The 17,289-nt window shown below is 39.8% G+C and overlaps 1 protein-coding gene across 7 annotated transcripts in view; it reads left to right on the top strand.

The window, feature by feature from the left end:
* The first annotated feature begins 814 nt into the window (after positions 1–814).
* Positions 815–17,289, top strand: part of IDE (insulin degrading enzyme) — a 52,579-nt gene continuing 36,104 nt past the window's right edge. For 2 of the 7 annotated variants that reach the window (XM_081192162.1, XM_081192161.1), the window contains exons 1-4: positions 2,720–2,891; positions 13,632–13,816; positions 14,820–15,027; positions 16,251–16,420. In XM_081192162.1, the coding sequence (XP_081048288.1) occupies positions 2,761–2,891; positions 13,632–13,816; positions 14,820–15,027; positions 16,251–16,420 (694 nt within the window). In that variant the 5' untranslated portion in view covers positions 2,720–2,760. The other 5 variants (XM_081192164.1, XM_081192166.1, XM_081192167.1 and 2 more) reach the window with 5 other exon arrangements.

Raw genomic sequence — 17,289 nt, 5'->3', positions numbered from 1 at the left:
CTGGAAGTTCTAAGATTTGTACTCCATAGATTGTAGCTCTTTCTGTGACAAGCCCCATAGTTCCCTTGTTCCTACTGGCAAGTGGATGTCAAAAGAACAAGCAAGCACCCACCACCCACTATATATATGTGCACCCACCTCACAGAACACCAAGCACCTTCACTCTTTCTTTAAATGTGAGGTTTCATCTTCTCTCAAAAATCACAAATTAATATTTCACTCAAAATTCCACATATCTGTGGGCGTAAGTACAGCATCCAGTTTTCCTCAGTAATATTTAAATCTTTACAGGTCCGTTCAAAACTAAACAGGAATGCCTGTACATCATCACCTTTGACATACTTTGAAAATCTCTTTATATTAGTTGAGGTAAAATCTTCACCCCGCAACAATGGTTGTGGCAGTTCTGCTCTCAGCTTAATTTCCTTCATTTTTAAAAGAAACATGTCTTTTTCATGGGCCATCTTGGTCTCCCTTTCTCTGTATTCTTGGGCTAATCTGGCATCTCTTTCTTTCTCTTTTTTCCTCATGAGCTAATCTTCTCTCTCTGCCATATCTCTCTCAGCCTGTATCTGTGCTACCTGAATGTCAGCTGCGATTCTGGCCTTTTCTCTTTCTCCTTTAAATTGTTTTTCTTTCTCTGCTTCAACTTTAGCCAATTCTAATCTTAGCCTCATCATTTCTAATTCAGTATTAGGATTCTCCTCAAATGCAGCAGCTCCCTGCACTGGGTCATCCCAAGTGTCTTTTGCTTGGCGCTTGCTGGTCATTTTCTGACAGATTTTTTTTCTTCTTTTAATAAAGAGTTGTGGACTCTCCTTCCTTGGAGGTTTTTAAGCAGAGGCTGGATGGCCATCTGTCATGAATGCTTTAGTTGAGATTCCTGAATTTCAGGGGGTTGGATTAGATGACCCTCGGGATCATTCCTTATACAATTCTCTGATTCCACATGTGTTTAATATTCTGAATTATGTTACTCTAATTAAAATATGTCAAATGTTGTCTGTACAACAACTTTGGAAGAAGAAATTAACAGTCTTTTTTTAAATTATACATCATCAGCCAAACAGAACAAGCTTGAAAGCAGCAATTAAAGTTAATGGGAACTTTTGTACTGATTTTATAGGCCTGTATAATTCTTCCAAAGATTCCTGCCTTGCAGAAATACCCTGAGATCTTCATGACCTACCCCCATTATACTTCAGGATGATGGACTAGGAAAGGGGTAATGGCCTGATCCAGCAGGCTCGTCTTATGAAGTTTGCCTAAATACCAGCCTGCATATAATTTGTGCTTTAAAAGGGAAAAACAACAACAACCCACTAACACCAGAATTTTACACCAAGATCAATAAAATTCTGTGAAAAAAAGATGAATTTTATGACCAGGTGCTGGAGACAAAGAACAGGAAGAGGCTGTTGTCTTCATGGTACGCTTTTAAGTTTTCAACAAGTAGCTTGCTAGTCATAGCTGGAAATGTAACACTAGACTCCTAGATGGACATTTGGTCTCCTCCACACAAAACTAGTTATATGAATATGTAAATTCAAAACAAGGTATTTGTACTTATTTGCATAATTTGTTTTGCTTTTAATCTCAGGGAGAGGCAAACATGAATGTAGGAAGGAACCTATATTTCAGACTACAGGGCTAGAACTTTCCTTTAATAATAAACAGAAACTCTTAGGATGCTGAAGTTTGTGCCCAAGGCTAGTTTTTGCCTCTGTGCCAAATACACGTGCGCCTTGATCATTTAGCTTGATTTTACCGTTGCCATTTCACAGATTACCGGTATTTCTGAAGCCCTTTTTGTCCTTACACCGATTCTACGCAGCTTAGCGCATAGCCCATCGAAATCAAAAGGCATAGGCGCGCCTAGCTGCATCGGATCTGGCTGTTTAAAAAAGGATCCCACACAGGAGACAGGTGATGCTGCCTTCTGCTTCATTACTGGGGCAGCCGATTTCGCATACGTACAACCGTCTAGTAGGCTGTTGTCTGCCGACGCTCGTGCCGAGCAAGCCATCCGCCGGCAGCAGCCCCTGCCGCAGATCGCGTTGTTCTTCCGGAATCGGAAGGATGCCGGGCTCAAGCGGTGATGTCTCCTAACCCATTTTAATCGGAAGCAAAATCCAGTGGATGGTGGCAAGACTCGCTCCCCCCCTAGGTAAGTGTATAGAGTTAGGAGGGTCTCCCAGAGAAGCAGAATGAGAGCGCGCGCGCTGGGGCGTTCCACCCATGTGCTAGTTCCTTTCGCACGTGCATGCTTTTAACTCGGAAGTTAAAACGGGGTCGACTATCGAAGCAAAGCGTGCAAAGGGCGAGTGTCTTAGAAACCAAGCTGTCATCATTCTCCATAACGGGAATCCCTCGACCCCGCGATCGAGGAGAGCAGCAGACAGCTCCGCGGCCTTTTGCTCCTTTTATACCGCAGCAGCAGCAACAGGCGCTTTCCCGCCGCGTCGCTTCTGCAGCCGCCGCCGCCCTCGGTCTCTCTCTTAGCGGTCCCTCCGCAGGAAGGCGACTTGGTTCCCCTCGGCCCCAGGTAGGAGCAGCAGAAGTGCTTCCAGGCCTCGGCGCGGGGCTGAAGGGAGGAGGAGGAGGAGGTGGGCGAGGGCAGCAGCAGCGACACTCCGCCGGGTAAACGAGAGGAGAGAAAATGGCGCCTCCGCCGGCCAGAAGCGGCTTCAGCTGAGGGAGGAGCGGCGGAGAGGTAGGCCGGGCTTGTGCACCGGCGACAACAGGCAGGGCCGGGATATAATGCGGCAGTGGTTCCCCCGGCTTATTCCTCTCCTCAGCAGGACTGTGCTGCTCTCCTGGGGCTGCTGCTTCGCCCGGCCTCTCGCTCCGCCTCGCCTGCTTTCGCTGCGACAGCGGCTCTTCGTCTCCGGGTATCGTGTCTCCTTCCCCACCTCCTCCGCCACGCGGCGCGCCGTTGCCCCAAAATGGGGGTGTTGTGTGCCAGTGTAGTAGTAGTAGTAGCAGCAGCAGTAGTATTAACGGTGTGGGTGTGGGGGGAGATGTGTGCGCGCGCGCCCCCCCAGCTCCCTCTTTCCGTTGTGTAAGCCGTTGAGGCGGCGCGAGGAGGGTGGGGTGGATATATTTCTCCACCCCACCCCCCCGCCACCCGGGTTTCTGCCCTGGTTGTATAACAGGCGGTTAAATGTGTGTGATTTTTTTTGGAGGGGGACCTCTACCTGGGAGCGGGTGAATCGGCGCTAATGCGAGGCCGTGGGGGAAGGGAAGGTGGACTCTGGCACTGAGCTGTTTAAGGAGGGAGGCTTGGCTTTGAGGGGAGGGGGCGGTGTAGCGGCCTCTTTCTCCGAGTCTGCGAAGTGACTCTGGTAGGCAAGAAAGGGGGTCGTATGCGGCTGCGAAATAGCCCCCAAGCGATTGAGTCGGGTGTAGTGGTGCAAGTAGGAGTAAGCAAGTCGTAAACAGCTGGCGCAAATAACGCTCGATGGTGGCTGTGGTTGTTTTCTTTTCCCTACCCCTGCGCCCACCCCTTGTATTTTTTGCTGGGAGTCATGTTTTTAATGGGAGGAATTCAACGTCACATTGGTCGTAACCGGTTTACTAAGGGGAGAACTTAGCAAGCGGCGAACGATCGCTGAAATTCGAGCGAAAGAATGTTTTTTTTGCAGAAAAAATCTGGGAAATCGAGTTTTTTTCTTCGCAAACTGCGATCGTCTTTAAATACTGTGTCGCCGTCGGTACACGAATGCTTTTCTCTTAGTGTGTGTGGATGTCAGAAACAAGAGCACAAAATACATGCATGCAGGCGAGGGTTTTGCAATATCGTGTTGCTGTTCTTTAAGTGCGACTGTTTTGCATGAGTTGGCAATATTAGTTGTTTACCTACAGGGCTGATGGAAAGTACTTCCCTGCAAGTGTGTACGTAACAGGTTTATCAGATCCCCGTTGTCTTTGAAGAGGATTAGCTTTTAATGCTTGCATGGCTTTCATGTGGACTTAAAAACACAGTGCAGACAACTTTGTTTAGAGCAAGAATCGGGAACCATGTTAGCCCAACATTATGTAAGTTAGGAATGCATTAGACACCTTTATAAGTTGTTCCACAGGAAGGAAGCTTCTCTCCCCACCCATTCAAAACTGTGGTTTTGACACTGTTTAACAACTGTTTTACTTCATAGAACACATGCAGCAATGCTAAACACACTTACTTGGGAGTAAGCCCCCACTGAATTAAATAAGACTTCTTAGTAGACAGCTGTACAATTGCACCATAAATCATTTTGAATTCAAAAGGTATGCCATAATTGAACAGAGTAGGATTTGGCTTGTACTCAGAAAACATACTTAAATACAAATAAGGCAACAGTTAGTTTAAATACAGTAGTTTAAGTGCAATATACAGGTCTATAGAGCATCTGTTTTCTGACACATTGGTCTGTATGAGGAAGAACAACCACATTGCTGAATAAAAGCATGCAAAGCTTTGAAAATGTATAGGCTTAGGTTAATGTAGTCAAATGGTAAGATGAGGTGCAACAAAGTGCTCTTGGAATTAAGCTCTATTGAACTTGGTGGGAGTTGCCTACCACTAAACATAAATAAGATCAGGTTGTACAGGTTTCCAGTGAATGTGTCATGTAGTAGCAAGATTTTTGAATTTAAGAACTATTATAAAAATTATTTGATCTATTTATTAAATATAAATCTGTTGCTAACATATTGTTAAGAAAGGATGACTGAGAAGCTTTCACCAAAGGTAACTTAATACTCTGATATATGTTTGAAATAAATGCATCCCTTGATTCTGTTGTAATTAGGCCCACATACCTGCATCAGTAATTTTTTTTAAGAAGTGGAACAAAGGTTCCATAAAATGAGTTGGCAATACTGCAGATTATTTCATGCTTTAATTATTCTTTCCTGCCTGTGTGTGCACCACATGCATGTACTGTACACAACATCAGAAGTAGGGCTATCTCCCATTTAATTTTTAGTTAATCTGCGTACATTTGCACATTAAAAGTTCTTCAGATGATTTGATATCTCAGCCCTCCTTCTGTGTCTTCCTGGAGGAAATGGTACTTCTAAAATGTTCTTTGAACATTTTAATACATTATCAATACTGATTTTTTAAAAGGTGAATTGAGGATACCTTTCCAGTTGGGCACAATGTTTAACTCATTGATCAAATAGTAGTTGCTGAATCCCACAACAGAAGATAGCTTCGTTTTGCTGGAGCAATAGACGGTAGTTGGATTTTCTATCCACCCTATGAATGTTTGGACATTGCCAATGCTAATACAATGAGATCATCCATCCAGGCTCCCATCCTACACTGTTACGCCTTTTGTTCACTTTGTTTGTTATTTTTTCTTATTAACAAGAAATTCTGTCATCTCCAGAAAAAGGTTTTTTTAACTCCCCCCCCATTTGGGGGGGGGGCTGTGGCTCCTGTTTGCTAACAGAGTATCTCCATTTCAATGTCAGAGTATGAAATTATGCTCTTTTACTTTATCTTGATCCTATTAGATTTATAGTACCAGTGTATCATTGAATCTGAAATGTGTGTCACAGTTGTGGGCTACATTGATGTCAAGAACTTCTACCTCAAATCCCTGGGCACAGTTCTTGATGTTTCAGATCTTGTCTACTGAGCAGGGTATAAAACCAACCCTGCAATGTAGTATACTACCACTGCTCCTTAAGTCCAACCAGCCTGGGCTGAGAGACCCTTACTGGATGCTTCTAGGATATAAGAGAAAGAGAAGTTAAAAGCAGGGCACTTAGGAACTGGATTCAGTACAAAGGCTTTATCCCAAAAGGCAGACACCCATCTTAAATGAGATAGTTATTCAAAAGAAAAGGGGAAAGCATGTGAAAGTCCCATAAAAAGTGCAGATCTTAAATACAATTGACAATTATGAATGGAATCATGAAACTAACTTTCTAAAACAGTGACCCGAAAGCTTCCTTAGCACAGAAATAGGATCTTGCAGATGGTACAAAGAAACAGGTACAAGCAACAGGAAAGAAGAGACAAAGGGGTGAAGGCAATGGCTAACTTTATAGTAAAAAGGTATAGCAACTGTGGTGAGTCCCCTGAGCCAATGAAAACGCTTAGAAACTTCCTGAACTTGGGCATATGTTCATTCTCACAGCTGAAGTCTATTCTCAATGAGCAGGCCCAGTCGCTGACCTTGAGACACAGGAGGGTGAGATAACGCAGGTGCTTCAAACTGGTGAACTCATCCCAATTACTGAAATATAACTGTTTCTCACAGAGGCTTAAAGCAAGAGAGCCATTTTTCTTGATAGATCAGGCCCTATGTTGCTGATTTCATAAAAGGTTAGTATCTTGATAGAAAATTTGTGTAGCATGTTAATTGAGTCTTCTCTCTGTAAGGCAGGGTAGCTTTCTTTGACTTGAGGGATTCACTTAGGGGCCCCATTCTAGTAGTAGGTGTGGCTGCCACACACTCATTAATGTACCTGCATGTTGCATGTGTGCAGACACTCTTACACAAAATATCCACAGTCAGACAGCCTCCCCACCCCAGCTGATCCACGCTGAGAGTGATTATCATTCCCTCTCTGCTCAGATGATCAATCTCATGACACTGGAGAGTGATTTGAATTCCCTTTGGGGCACTGGGCTCTTCCCACTCCAGCACTGTGTCTGTTTCATTTTCTTTCTTTTTTGCTTCTGCAGCAAAAATCAGAGTTCTGGGAGGGCCAGAAAAAAATTGCTTAAGGGGTCAGATCAGACCTGAACTGAGGTTAGCCATCCCTGTTATAAGGTGGTCATACAGCAGCAAATAACAAAGAGAGGGTATAGGTTGGCTTTTATATTTCTAAGGTACCTACTAGATAAGAATTGATTACAGGAAACAACAAAAGTGGTTAGGAAAAAAATGTGTTACTTTTTTTGGTTAAAGCAGCTGGCGAGAGTACAGTCCAGCTTTTTAACTAGGTTTTTTGTAGTATATAGGGTGGCTTAATATTTAAAATATTGGTTGACATATTTCCCAGATAGAAACAGATACCAGTTTGTCACATGGTTCCTATTTATAAGTACCCTATGAAGTAAGTGAGTAGAACCCTCTCAGCAACCAGCTCATCACACACTTAAACTACCATTGGGATCAATTCTAAGTAGTGTTCCCATGATTAGTAGTCTGTCTCCATCCTTTGTGACTGAAACATTAGATTGTGTGGGCCCTTGTGAAAATGGAAGGGACAGTGGGAAACAAGCCAATTAGAGACAAATACTGTTGGAAGGCCGAAAGAAATGTGATCTTAAACTACAAGGGAAATGAAGGAAAAGGGGAAGCAAGATAAAAAGCTAGTTTCATTATTTTCCTAAGGTGGAGGGGATAATCATAATAAAATGAGTAAATAAGTTCTACAAAGACTAAAAAGAAGAGATAATTATGCAGACCAGAGCAAGGGCAGGGAGTCTTATCTGGTTTTCTGGGATGAAAATTATACTTCAGGTATATCAAAGGTTGAAGGCATTGACAAATAATCAGTAAGATCAGGAGCTCTTGACCCTTTATTTTGTGAGGAAAGAGAGGTATCAGGTGAATATATCTGGTTATTATATCTGCTGGATGGAGTTCACAATTCTGTAGAAAAGCAGTGACCTTTGAGTGATGCAAGATAGTCAGCTAGGGATGTAGCTGAATCATTTTGGGCTTCCTACTTGTTTTGATATGAGATAGCAATCTTTCTTTTCATTGTGCGAATAAAGTCCTACGTGCTGCAGTAAATTAACCTTTCAGTTCAGCTCTTGCAGACACCTGTGCACCTCACTGATATTTTCCCATTAAGTTATTGCCAGAGAACTTCAGGCTTTGTGAGCATCTGCTTCTGTGTTGCTGCACTGTGCATGGTATCAAAAACATCTTTTCAAAATGAACTGTTGTGTATTTTTCCCTCTATCTTATTCTCACTTCGGTGAAACTTCTCTGTTTCCTCTTCTAAGCATGTTAATGCCTGTTACTGCCACCAAATAGTCTTGTATATGATGATTGAATGGGGGGGGGGGGCTTGTAAGCCATTAAGCCCAACCCCTTGCTCAGTACATGAATAACAGCATTTATCCTTCCTGCTATTCCATTTGAGTCACTTCCTTTGTGGCTACCCTTTAATGACAGCACCTGAAATGCCAGAACTTTGTACACCACTTGTGAGGGTTCTTCTTTCAATTAATGCCATTATGTTCATAATTTAATTTTAGTTTATTGTGTTGTATACCACTATGGGTCCTCTTTATTTCTAGAAATTATAAACATAGTGTATCATTACTGAAAATAAATGCTTATGACAGAAGCATTTCTCTAAATCACTCTAAAAACCTTTATAAACAGCTTGGGAGTACGTATGTGTTTTTGTGTGTATCCTTTCTGTAACTCCTTCCCACGCAATTGTTTAGATCTTAGTTGCAAGCCACTTTCATCATAAAAATGTTCTGTTGAAAGCAACTCAAACTTTGCATCCGTCATGTGTGCCATCGTACAACATTTCCTCTTTAATAGTACGGTATTAACTATTTCAGAACTGGTTATTATTGAGAAGCCCCAGGAAGTATAAAGATATGCTTTATATATCTAGATATATAAAGCAAAAAGATATACAAGTGGTGAATTGGGGGTGTTCATATTCTTGTTTAGAAGAATGCTTATTGTTAAAGAGCTCTGGTTTGCCTTGCACAAGCTTAGGAACTAATTTGATGAAAGCCATTTCCCTGTTGAGGTTGTGAGAAGTGTCACTAATATATGGCATGTAAGTAATGCTTTTCTCTCTAAAAATATCCAGGAGGCAGAGAGAGAGGGAAGAATAAGCCACTATACATCCAAACTGTATCTCCATAGGAAAAGTCCTGTTTTTAATTGAACTGGAAATTAATTGATCTCATTATCTGGGTTATTCCGGGTCAGTGTTTAAGCTGCTATAAATATAGATTACTCAGACTGTCACATGCTAGTTCAATACTTGTTCCCAGAAGTATTATTAGGTACCACCTTAGCAAGTGCATTTAGCTTCTGTTGAAAGTATCTTCATAATTATGAGGTTTTTGTGCCTCTAACAGTTGCATAACAGGTAGGATTTCAACAGATGTAGCTTTCTGAAGATTATGTACCATTGCTTGGCAAATTTGTTACATGTTTTATTTGCCTGTCACAGGCCTAATAAAGACACAGAGCCCTTGCCAGGACAAAAAAAGTAGGAACTGTGAAAGCCAAGGTGTGTGGTAAATTAGATGCATAGGAAGCACAAGTAGGGATGAGTCATGCTTTTGCAGTAACATGCAGAAGGAAACAGATTCTTACCTACAGTGAGATCTATCAACTCTAGGATTCATTTTCTTTCTCTGCTTCTATGTAGCATTTGAACAAGAACTAAACTCGGGATTCTAAAATAAAGCAGAAAGTTATCAATTTAAAAACGTCATGATAAAAGATGCCATTTATACATTTCTGGAGGTACCGGTACTTTTGACTTAGATTTATGAATTAGGTAGAGTAGAGATATTTGTAGCTGAGTTTGTCAACACTTCGTATGTAAAAGTCTTTAAAAAATCATAATTCTTAAAGCATTTATGGCAAAATCATTTTTAATCCTGGAAAAAAGTGACAAGTCTGGCCTGTTGTTTAACGTCTGTTTAATGACTTCGATGAAGGAATTGAGGGGATGCTCATCAAATTAGCAGATGACACCTAACTGGGAGGGGTAGGTGATGCTGCAGAAGACAGAATTGGGATTCAAGGTGACTTCAACAGATTGGAGAAATGGGCCAAACTAACAAAATGAATTTCAATAGTGACAAATCTAAGGTTCTGCACACACACAACAATAACCAGCTGCACAAATATACGATGGGGGACACCTGGTTTGCCAGTAGTACATGTGGAAAGGCTTTAGGGGTCTTAGACCACAAACTTAACATGAGTCACTAGTGATTTCTGCATAGCAGGGTAGTTGGACTAGATGATCCTTGAGGTCCCTTCCAAGCTTACAATTCTATGATCTATCTTACTTCCTTGATTACTAGATATAGCCAGTGACTTCCAAACAGTGAACTTGGTAGTTACAGAGATTTTTAACTTACTTGGGGTAAGTAGCAGGTGGTGTGGTGTCGCCACTTACCTGCCCTCATGTTTCTGCTGCTTAGCTGGGGGACTATTGGGAGGGGAAAGGCAGGAGCAAGGGCAGCATGGTACAAACACACCAGTGAGAGCACTGTACCAACATGGCTTCACCTCCTGGTTAGAGCAACAACTGACCAGAGGTCAGGTGAGTGATGGTACTTTACCACACCACTTGCTTGGGACATGAGTGATGATGCAGATATGGTTGAAGTCTGACTCTGGAGATATGGGGGTGACACTGCTAGATCTTTTCCAAGTACAATGAACTTTTGTGTTGTATCACACTGAACGATATAAAAAGTGAGACTTAAAACTACTGAACAGTAATGTATTTAAATAGATGTGTACACTGATGACAATGCCTCTTTTTCATTACTGAGAGTAATATGTCAAAAAAAAAAAAGCTTGTTATTGGCTGATGTGTCTTTAAATGTCACTATTACTTTAGGAAATATGTCACAATATCAGCCCCCTCATCTTCACTCCCTGTCTTTAAGAGTTTTTTAAGGTCAACAAGGAATGTGTATAAGGAGGACTAGGCTAAAAGCTATGTTAGGGAATGGACTTGGTTATTTTTTATTTGTATATGATAGTAGTGAGTTTTAATGAATTCCTCCAAAGCTCTGAATGCTGTCTTCGTTATAGAAGAGGTGAGAAGTTACATTAACGTGATTGCCATTTGGCAGGAATTGTGCAGCTGGTGGATTTTAATTAATGGAAACATTGGCTTCTGTGGGTGTCATACCTGAATTTGTCAGTTGCGGGAATTTCTGACATTGTAGCCATTTGAATCCTTCTGCTCTACTTTGTGCTATATTTTGCAACATACTGTTCATTACAAGCTTTATTACTCTAATTTAGGACTTATCCTTAACTGTGGATCGAAAGGTACCGGTAAATGTTAACTGTTCCATAATGTCAGCATTCAGAGTCCAATCAGCCAAAGCAGTACTTTATATACAGCTTCTTAGCTCCAGTATAAATTGGGAAAGGCCCACAGGTCTCACTTCAAAGTCCTGGATGGTATCTACCAGCGGTTTCATGTAGACGTTAAACAGCATTAGTGGCAGAGTGAGGCTTGTGGAACAAAAGTCAGTTCCTTTTATGCTCCACTGGTCACTCCAATACTAGATCTCAGATCATGTCCACAATCTAAGCTAGGAAATCAGCTGGGCAGCTGGCGCACTGTTGAACTTCCAACCTGAAGCTGAATCCCAACATAAGCTCCACAGAGTCCAACTGCTGTCTGCACTGAATACCTATGCAGCTCTCAAATATGTCATTTGTGTTTGGCTCTATTTCCTTCTGTTCTTTTAAACACCACTACACCCCTACTTTTTAACTATTATTTCTTATTAATTTATCCTAATCCTCTGTTACTGGAGCAGTTGTTGCTACTACAGGCTTTCACTTCTACAGCTGCCTGATCCCTCAGTTTGATTCTTAATTGTGCCTGTCTGCAACCTCTGCTCTTTGGCATGGTATCTTGACTATTTTTATTTTTTTTTTTGCTTGTCTTGTTGACATCTGCTGTTTCATAGGTTAGCACAGTTCTCAATGAGGGATGTTCATCAGAACAAGATGAACACCTTGATTTTAGAAATGCAGTGTGCTGTAGCTGAGATCAAACTGGTTTGCATAAAACATCAATGTAAAATGTTTAGTATATAAGTGAGGGCTATGGACTTTGATAGTGTCAGTAGACAGTGGAATTTTACTATGTGGTTTAACCCATGGTCGGTATGAGATTGACTGGAGAACATAAAAATATTTATGCACGTAAATTTATTTATTTTTATTTACGTTTTTCTATTAAAATGTTTAAAAATATCCACTGTTCCATGTGGATGGATGTCCTCTGCACAGTTGCACGAGAATTGACTGTGTGGAACCCAAAATGCTTTTTGTAGACCTTGCTAACTATTTGGGGTGTGTGATTGTGATGGCTGAACGTAGTCTTTACATATGTGGTCTGATTTTGGCCTAGATACGTAGTAGTCCTTAAACACACTATTCTCTAGTACTTATTTCGCCTTCCTCTAAGCCTTAATTTTTCACATTCTTCTGTTACCTTTTTAAAAAAACGGTAAATAGCACTGTTCCCAAAATTCTATGCTGTTATTTTTCCTTTTGAAGTTTCTTTACTTTTGTGGCAGTAACAGTAATGATGGAATAGCTTTGTAGTTTTATCAAATGAATTATGTAGAACAATCGTAATGTGATGCTGTTCTGCTCCAAATAGCTAATACACTTTGTATTTGTCTTCAGTGTTTCAGCCTGGTGGTGTAATTGCCAGGAGACACTGGGAACAAATCATTCAGCACTTTAGTTTGCAGAGTACAAGATACTTGGGTGAAAGAGGCGAGAATGATCTAGGAACTGAAAAGGGACCTTGTTAACAGGCTGATCTTGTGTCTTTCTACTCAGAAATAAGTCTCATAGTTTTCAGTTTTGCTTGCTCTTGGGTAAGTGTGGATAGAATGGCAGCACAAAAGCATTTTTATTTGGCAGGTTGAAGAAGGCATGCTGTTCCTTTCAGGCATATATTTTAAATATGTATTTATATGCTTTACATGAAAGCCAAGAAGCAAGAGACTGTATGCAAAGGCATGAAAGAACAAGAAGCTCTTTCAATGATGCCTGGTACCTGGAATATGTGCAGGGATGGTTTACTTATTTTTCTATGCTTCTACTTTTCTTTTGTTCCTATCTTCTAGCTAAATCAATGACAGGTCAGGAATAGGGTGTATGTAGCATGAACAAATACAGGAAATGCAATTATATTTATTCAGTTCCGAATAAGGGTGTAGTCAGGTAAATAGCCCAGCATGAATGACTTCACCTTTCATGTGGGCTTGAATTAATTCACAGAATCACAGACATTGAAGTAAACTGTTTTTGGCTTGTCATTGGGAGTGTGGTTGTGACATTTTAAACCTGCTTGGTCAGTTCATTTTGGCTCTCTAGCATTCTATATTCATTGTAAAGCAATTCATCATGGATTTAAAGAGCTATAGTAATCTACTCTTGGCAGATGAAAATGATGTTCTAAACTAGGCTTTACTGCATCATAACTGAAATAATGCTTTTATTTAGACAAGCATATGTTGATTTTACATTGCACTTTTTTCAATATATAGCCAATATTATCAATTAGTGAAGGCTGACAGCAACTATACTGTTATAGATAAAAAGGAAATAAAGTACAGACTTTTAATATTATAAAATAGATATTAATAAACTGGATTCACTGTGACCATTATTAGGCCAACTTGTTATTGAAAGCACTCAGAGCTGTTCTACATTTGAAGGAAGTAATATAGCTTTAGTCTATTGATTTCAGTGAACTTAAGTACGCCTTACAGTGTTGGACTGTGGACAATAAGTTTTTGATCTGGACCTTCTAGAGTTGAGTGTTCTTGAGTTGCAAATGCATCTCCCCCTTTTCTTTCTTAGGCTATTTGAACTGAGATATGGCTTTAACTTTTACTGCTTTTTTTTTAGGCTTCATCAAGCAACACACAACAAAATGAGTCATCTTGCTATTAAAAGAATAGCAAATGAAATTATCAAATCACCTGAAGATAAACGAGAGTATCGTGGGCTAGAACTGGCAAATGGCATCAAGGCAATGCTTATCAGTGACCCTACTACAGACAAGTCTTCAGCTGCACTTGATGTACACATAGGTATATGATCATCTATAATATACTGTAACTTGGTTTTGCACTGTAATCTAATTCAAATGTGATAACTTTAAAAAAAAATGGTTTACAACCTTCTACATACTATACTGAGGCTGCAATCCTAGTTTTGCTTACTTGGAAGTTGACATTATATGGAAGTGCACAAAACCCCATTGAACTCCCAGGAAGATGTGTATAGGTTTGCAATCTTACAGCGCTGGCTATCCATTTCTACTCAGAAGTCCTGTTGAATTCAGTGTAGCTTTCTCCCAGGTAAATGGAAGTAGGATTGTAGCCTTAGCCAGATTAGCCTCAGAAGTTAGGTTTGTTATAAAACTGGCTGTATAAATTACTTGTTCTAAAGCAGGTCTAAGTTTTTCAAGGATGAATGATAGAAGAACTCAATTTATATTCTCCACATCCTTCTGCGCTTAAGCTCCCAGTATGTCTGCCGGGGAATTAAAATAGTTTAATTTCCTGGTATAAATTAATGGCATATGGCATGTCATATGAAAATTATTCCTTGTGTAATATGTTTGAGAAGTCAGATAGTAGGCCTAAAAATGATGTATTTGCATGTTAAGCAAACATGAAATTAGAACATGGTTGTTACTAGATGTTCTGATTAAAAACCAAAAACCAAAATGGTTACATATGTATGTCCTGCTTTATCAAATATCTTTTCTTTGTAGTTTGAAGTGCTTGGGATGCTCACATAAACCACTTGCCTCTGATTTCCAGCTAACACCTTTCCTATAGCTTCTCTAAAGTTAGTATGAAGCAGCTGTATACTAGCAGGTGCATTCCAGCCTAGCTTTTCTGCAAAGGGAAATGGAGCTATATAATTTCTTAAATATTTGCAGTCATAATCAGTAAGATGATTTCTCTGACCCAGAGAAAAGTGTTAAAATGTTGATTGTTCTGGATGATTTGATTGCTTTATACTGAATATGTGTAACAGCTTTTAAAGTAATACTCTATTTCTGCCCATTTCTCCTATTCATAGGGTCATTATCTGATCCCCCTAACATTGCTGGGTTAAGCCATTTTTGTGAACATATGCTTTTTTTGGGAACTGAGAAATACCCAAAAGAAAATGAGTACAGCCAATTTCTCAGTGAACATGCAGGAAGTTCAAATGCTTTTACCAGTGGAGAACACACCAACTTTTATTTTGATGTATCACATGAACACTTGGAAGGTGCCCTGGACAGGTGAGCATATCTATTAATGATTAAATATATTGGTTTGGTTTTGTCTTTCCAGCAAGCACAATTAACATGAGAGTCCTACCAGATGATAACATTATTTAGTGTATTTATTACTTCTGCTTTTTTATAATAATGACTTTAATACAATTGTAAAGACTAAATTACTGAAATACTTTTAACATCTTGGGAATAACAGTGATAAAAGAAAACATATGGAATGAGCCCTTGCGGTAGTATATCAAAATAGGTTCTAAGTGAGGAGAGACTCATCAACAGTATGGCGAGTGTCTTAAAAACTTCATATGGTTTATCATTTTGCTGTTACTTTACATAACCATGAAAGTGTTGCATAGGAACCTCACATATGTTTGTTCTATAAATATATTCTGCTTACACTCTCAGCATATGTTGCATATTTATCAGCTGACTCTCAAAGGCTCTTCTCTCTGTGGAATTTTATATTTGGTGAAAATAGGGATATTCAAGCTACTGTTGCATACTGTATATTTGATTTTACTTCAGAGTTAGCAAAATAACAGTGCAATCTCTGGTATGTCTACTCAGAAGTAAGTTGAATTTGGTGGGGTTTACTCCCAGGTAATTTAGCATGATTTTTTCCCCCAAAGACAAAGTAATTAACAGGTTGCACAGCCCTCACTCATTTCATGGTCTGTGTCCTTTTACTTTTTTTAAAAAAAAGTTCTTTGGTTCATGTTGAGGGCCAAGGAGAGGCTTAGTAACATTAGCTTTGGTGATTTTGGAAGGGTCCTCAGTACATCTGTGTAGAGCAGGTCCCAATAGCTCTTTTTTCACAGACACACAGCAGGCCTCTGCTAAGGAAACTTTGAGTGGCTAGTTCATAAGACAACAGCAAGAAGAAGCAGATCTGAAGTAGCAAACAAGGCAGCTGATGGTATCTTGCTCATAGAGTGTGTCCTGTCTGCTAAAAAGGTCATTATAGTAAATTGCACTAGATTAGAACACCCACTTGGTGATGAGACTACTTAGCAACAGGGTGGCTCCAGGTGAACAAAATTTTTAATTAAATTATGGGCATCTGTCCAGAGCATTGAAGACAAAAGGCTCAGACCTGGTGGGCAAATCCTATCCTGAACTGATAATAAATTGTGTGCTTCTCCACACTGAACATGAATTTCATATGGTAAACTATCAACAATGTAATTGTCGAAACATTGATTTGGGAAATCTGACTTTTTTTCTTGCAGGTTTGCTCAGTTTTTCTTGTGCCCTCTGTTTGATGAAAGCTGCAAAGACAGAGAAGTGAATGCTGTTGATTCTGAGCATGAGAAGAATTTAATGAATGATGCTTGGAGACTATTTCAGCTGGAAAAGGCTACTGGAAATCCCAATCACCCCTTCAGTAAATTTGGAACAGGTATTTAATCTTCCATTACATTTGCACATGATCTGCTTTCGATTGGGGAGTCCCTTTAAACTGTGCTGTGCTGGGAGGCTCCAAAGCATTATTTTATATTGGAAAAAATATATTATGAAGCAGAATGCCTTGTATGGCTGGAAGAATGGATCACTTTGGAAAAAGCAGATTTATTAGACCTGGAGGGCTTTAACAACAGGTATGGATAGCATGCCTACCTTGCATATGAGAAGATTAAAGTCAGAGCTGCCGCCCAATTAAGTACTTCTGGGGAGAAATACATGAGGACTTGAAAAAAATGCTTAAAATCCCACTAATGAAAAAACCAGAGGCTTACCTATTAGGGAAAGAAATACTGAAATCGAAAAAAAGAATTTTCTTATATGCAACCACCGCAGCTAGAATAGTAATAGCACCTAAATGGAAAGCTAAAGAATTCCCTACCAAGGAGGAATGGATTCTCAAATTAAATGAATATTTAAAATTGGCTAAACTAACAGCATCCATACGACAGCAGTCAAATCAAAAACTGAAAAATGAATGGCAATGCTTTGATGACTATATGGCAAAATACTGCTCCAAAAAAGACATGCTAATATGCTTAGACTAAGAATGTAAATGCATCAAAACAATAAATTATCAGTGACATATGTATGTATATAGAGAAAATAAAAACAACCAGAATGCAATGATAAGGGTAAAATTGATTCTAGAGAAGACGAGTAGTGGTGGAGGGAAGTTAAACAGGGTGGTGGGTTCATTTTATTTTGTTTATGTTCTTTTTCTTCTTCTTTTTTGGATATTGTATAATGATTTAATGTATAATGATTTAATGTTTCTTTTCTGTTATGTATTTTTTTCTCTTTTTC

This window comes from Podarcis bocagei, assembly GCF_964188305.1.
Source record: "Podarcis bocagei genome assembly, chromosome: 4".
NCBI classification, from domain to species: Eukaryota; Metazoa; Chordata; class Lepidosauria; order Squamata; family Lacertidae; genus Podarcis; species Podarcis bocagei.
Note: the sequence above shows the minus strand (reverse complement) of the source record. Positions and strands in the feature narration are given on the sequence as shown.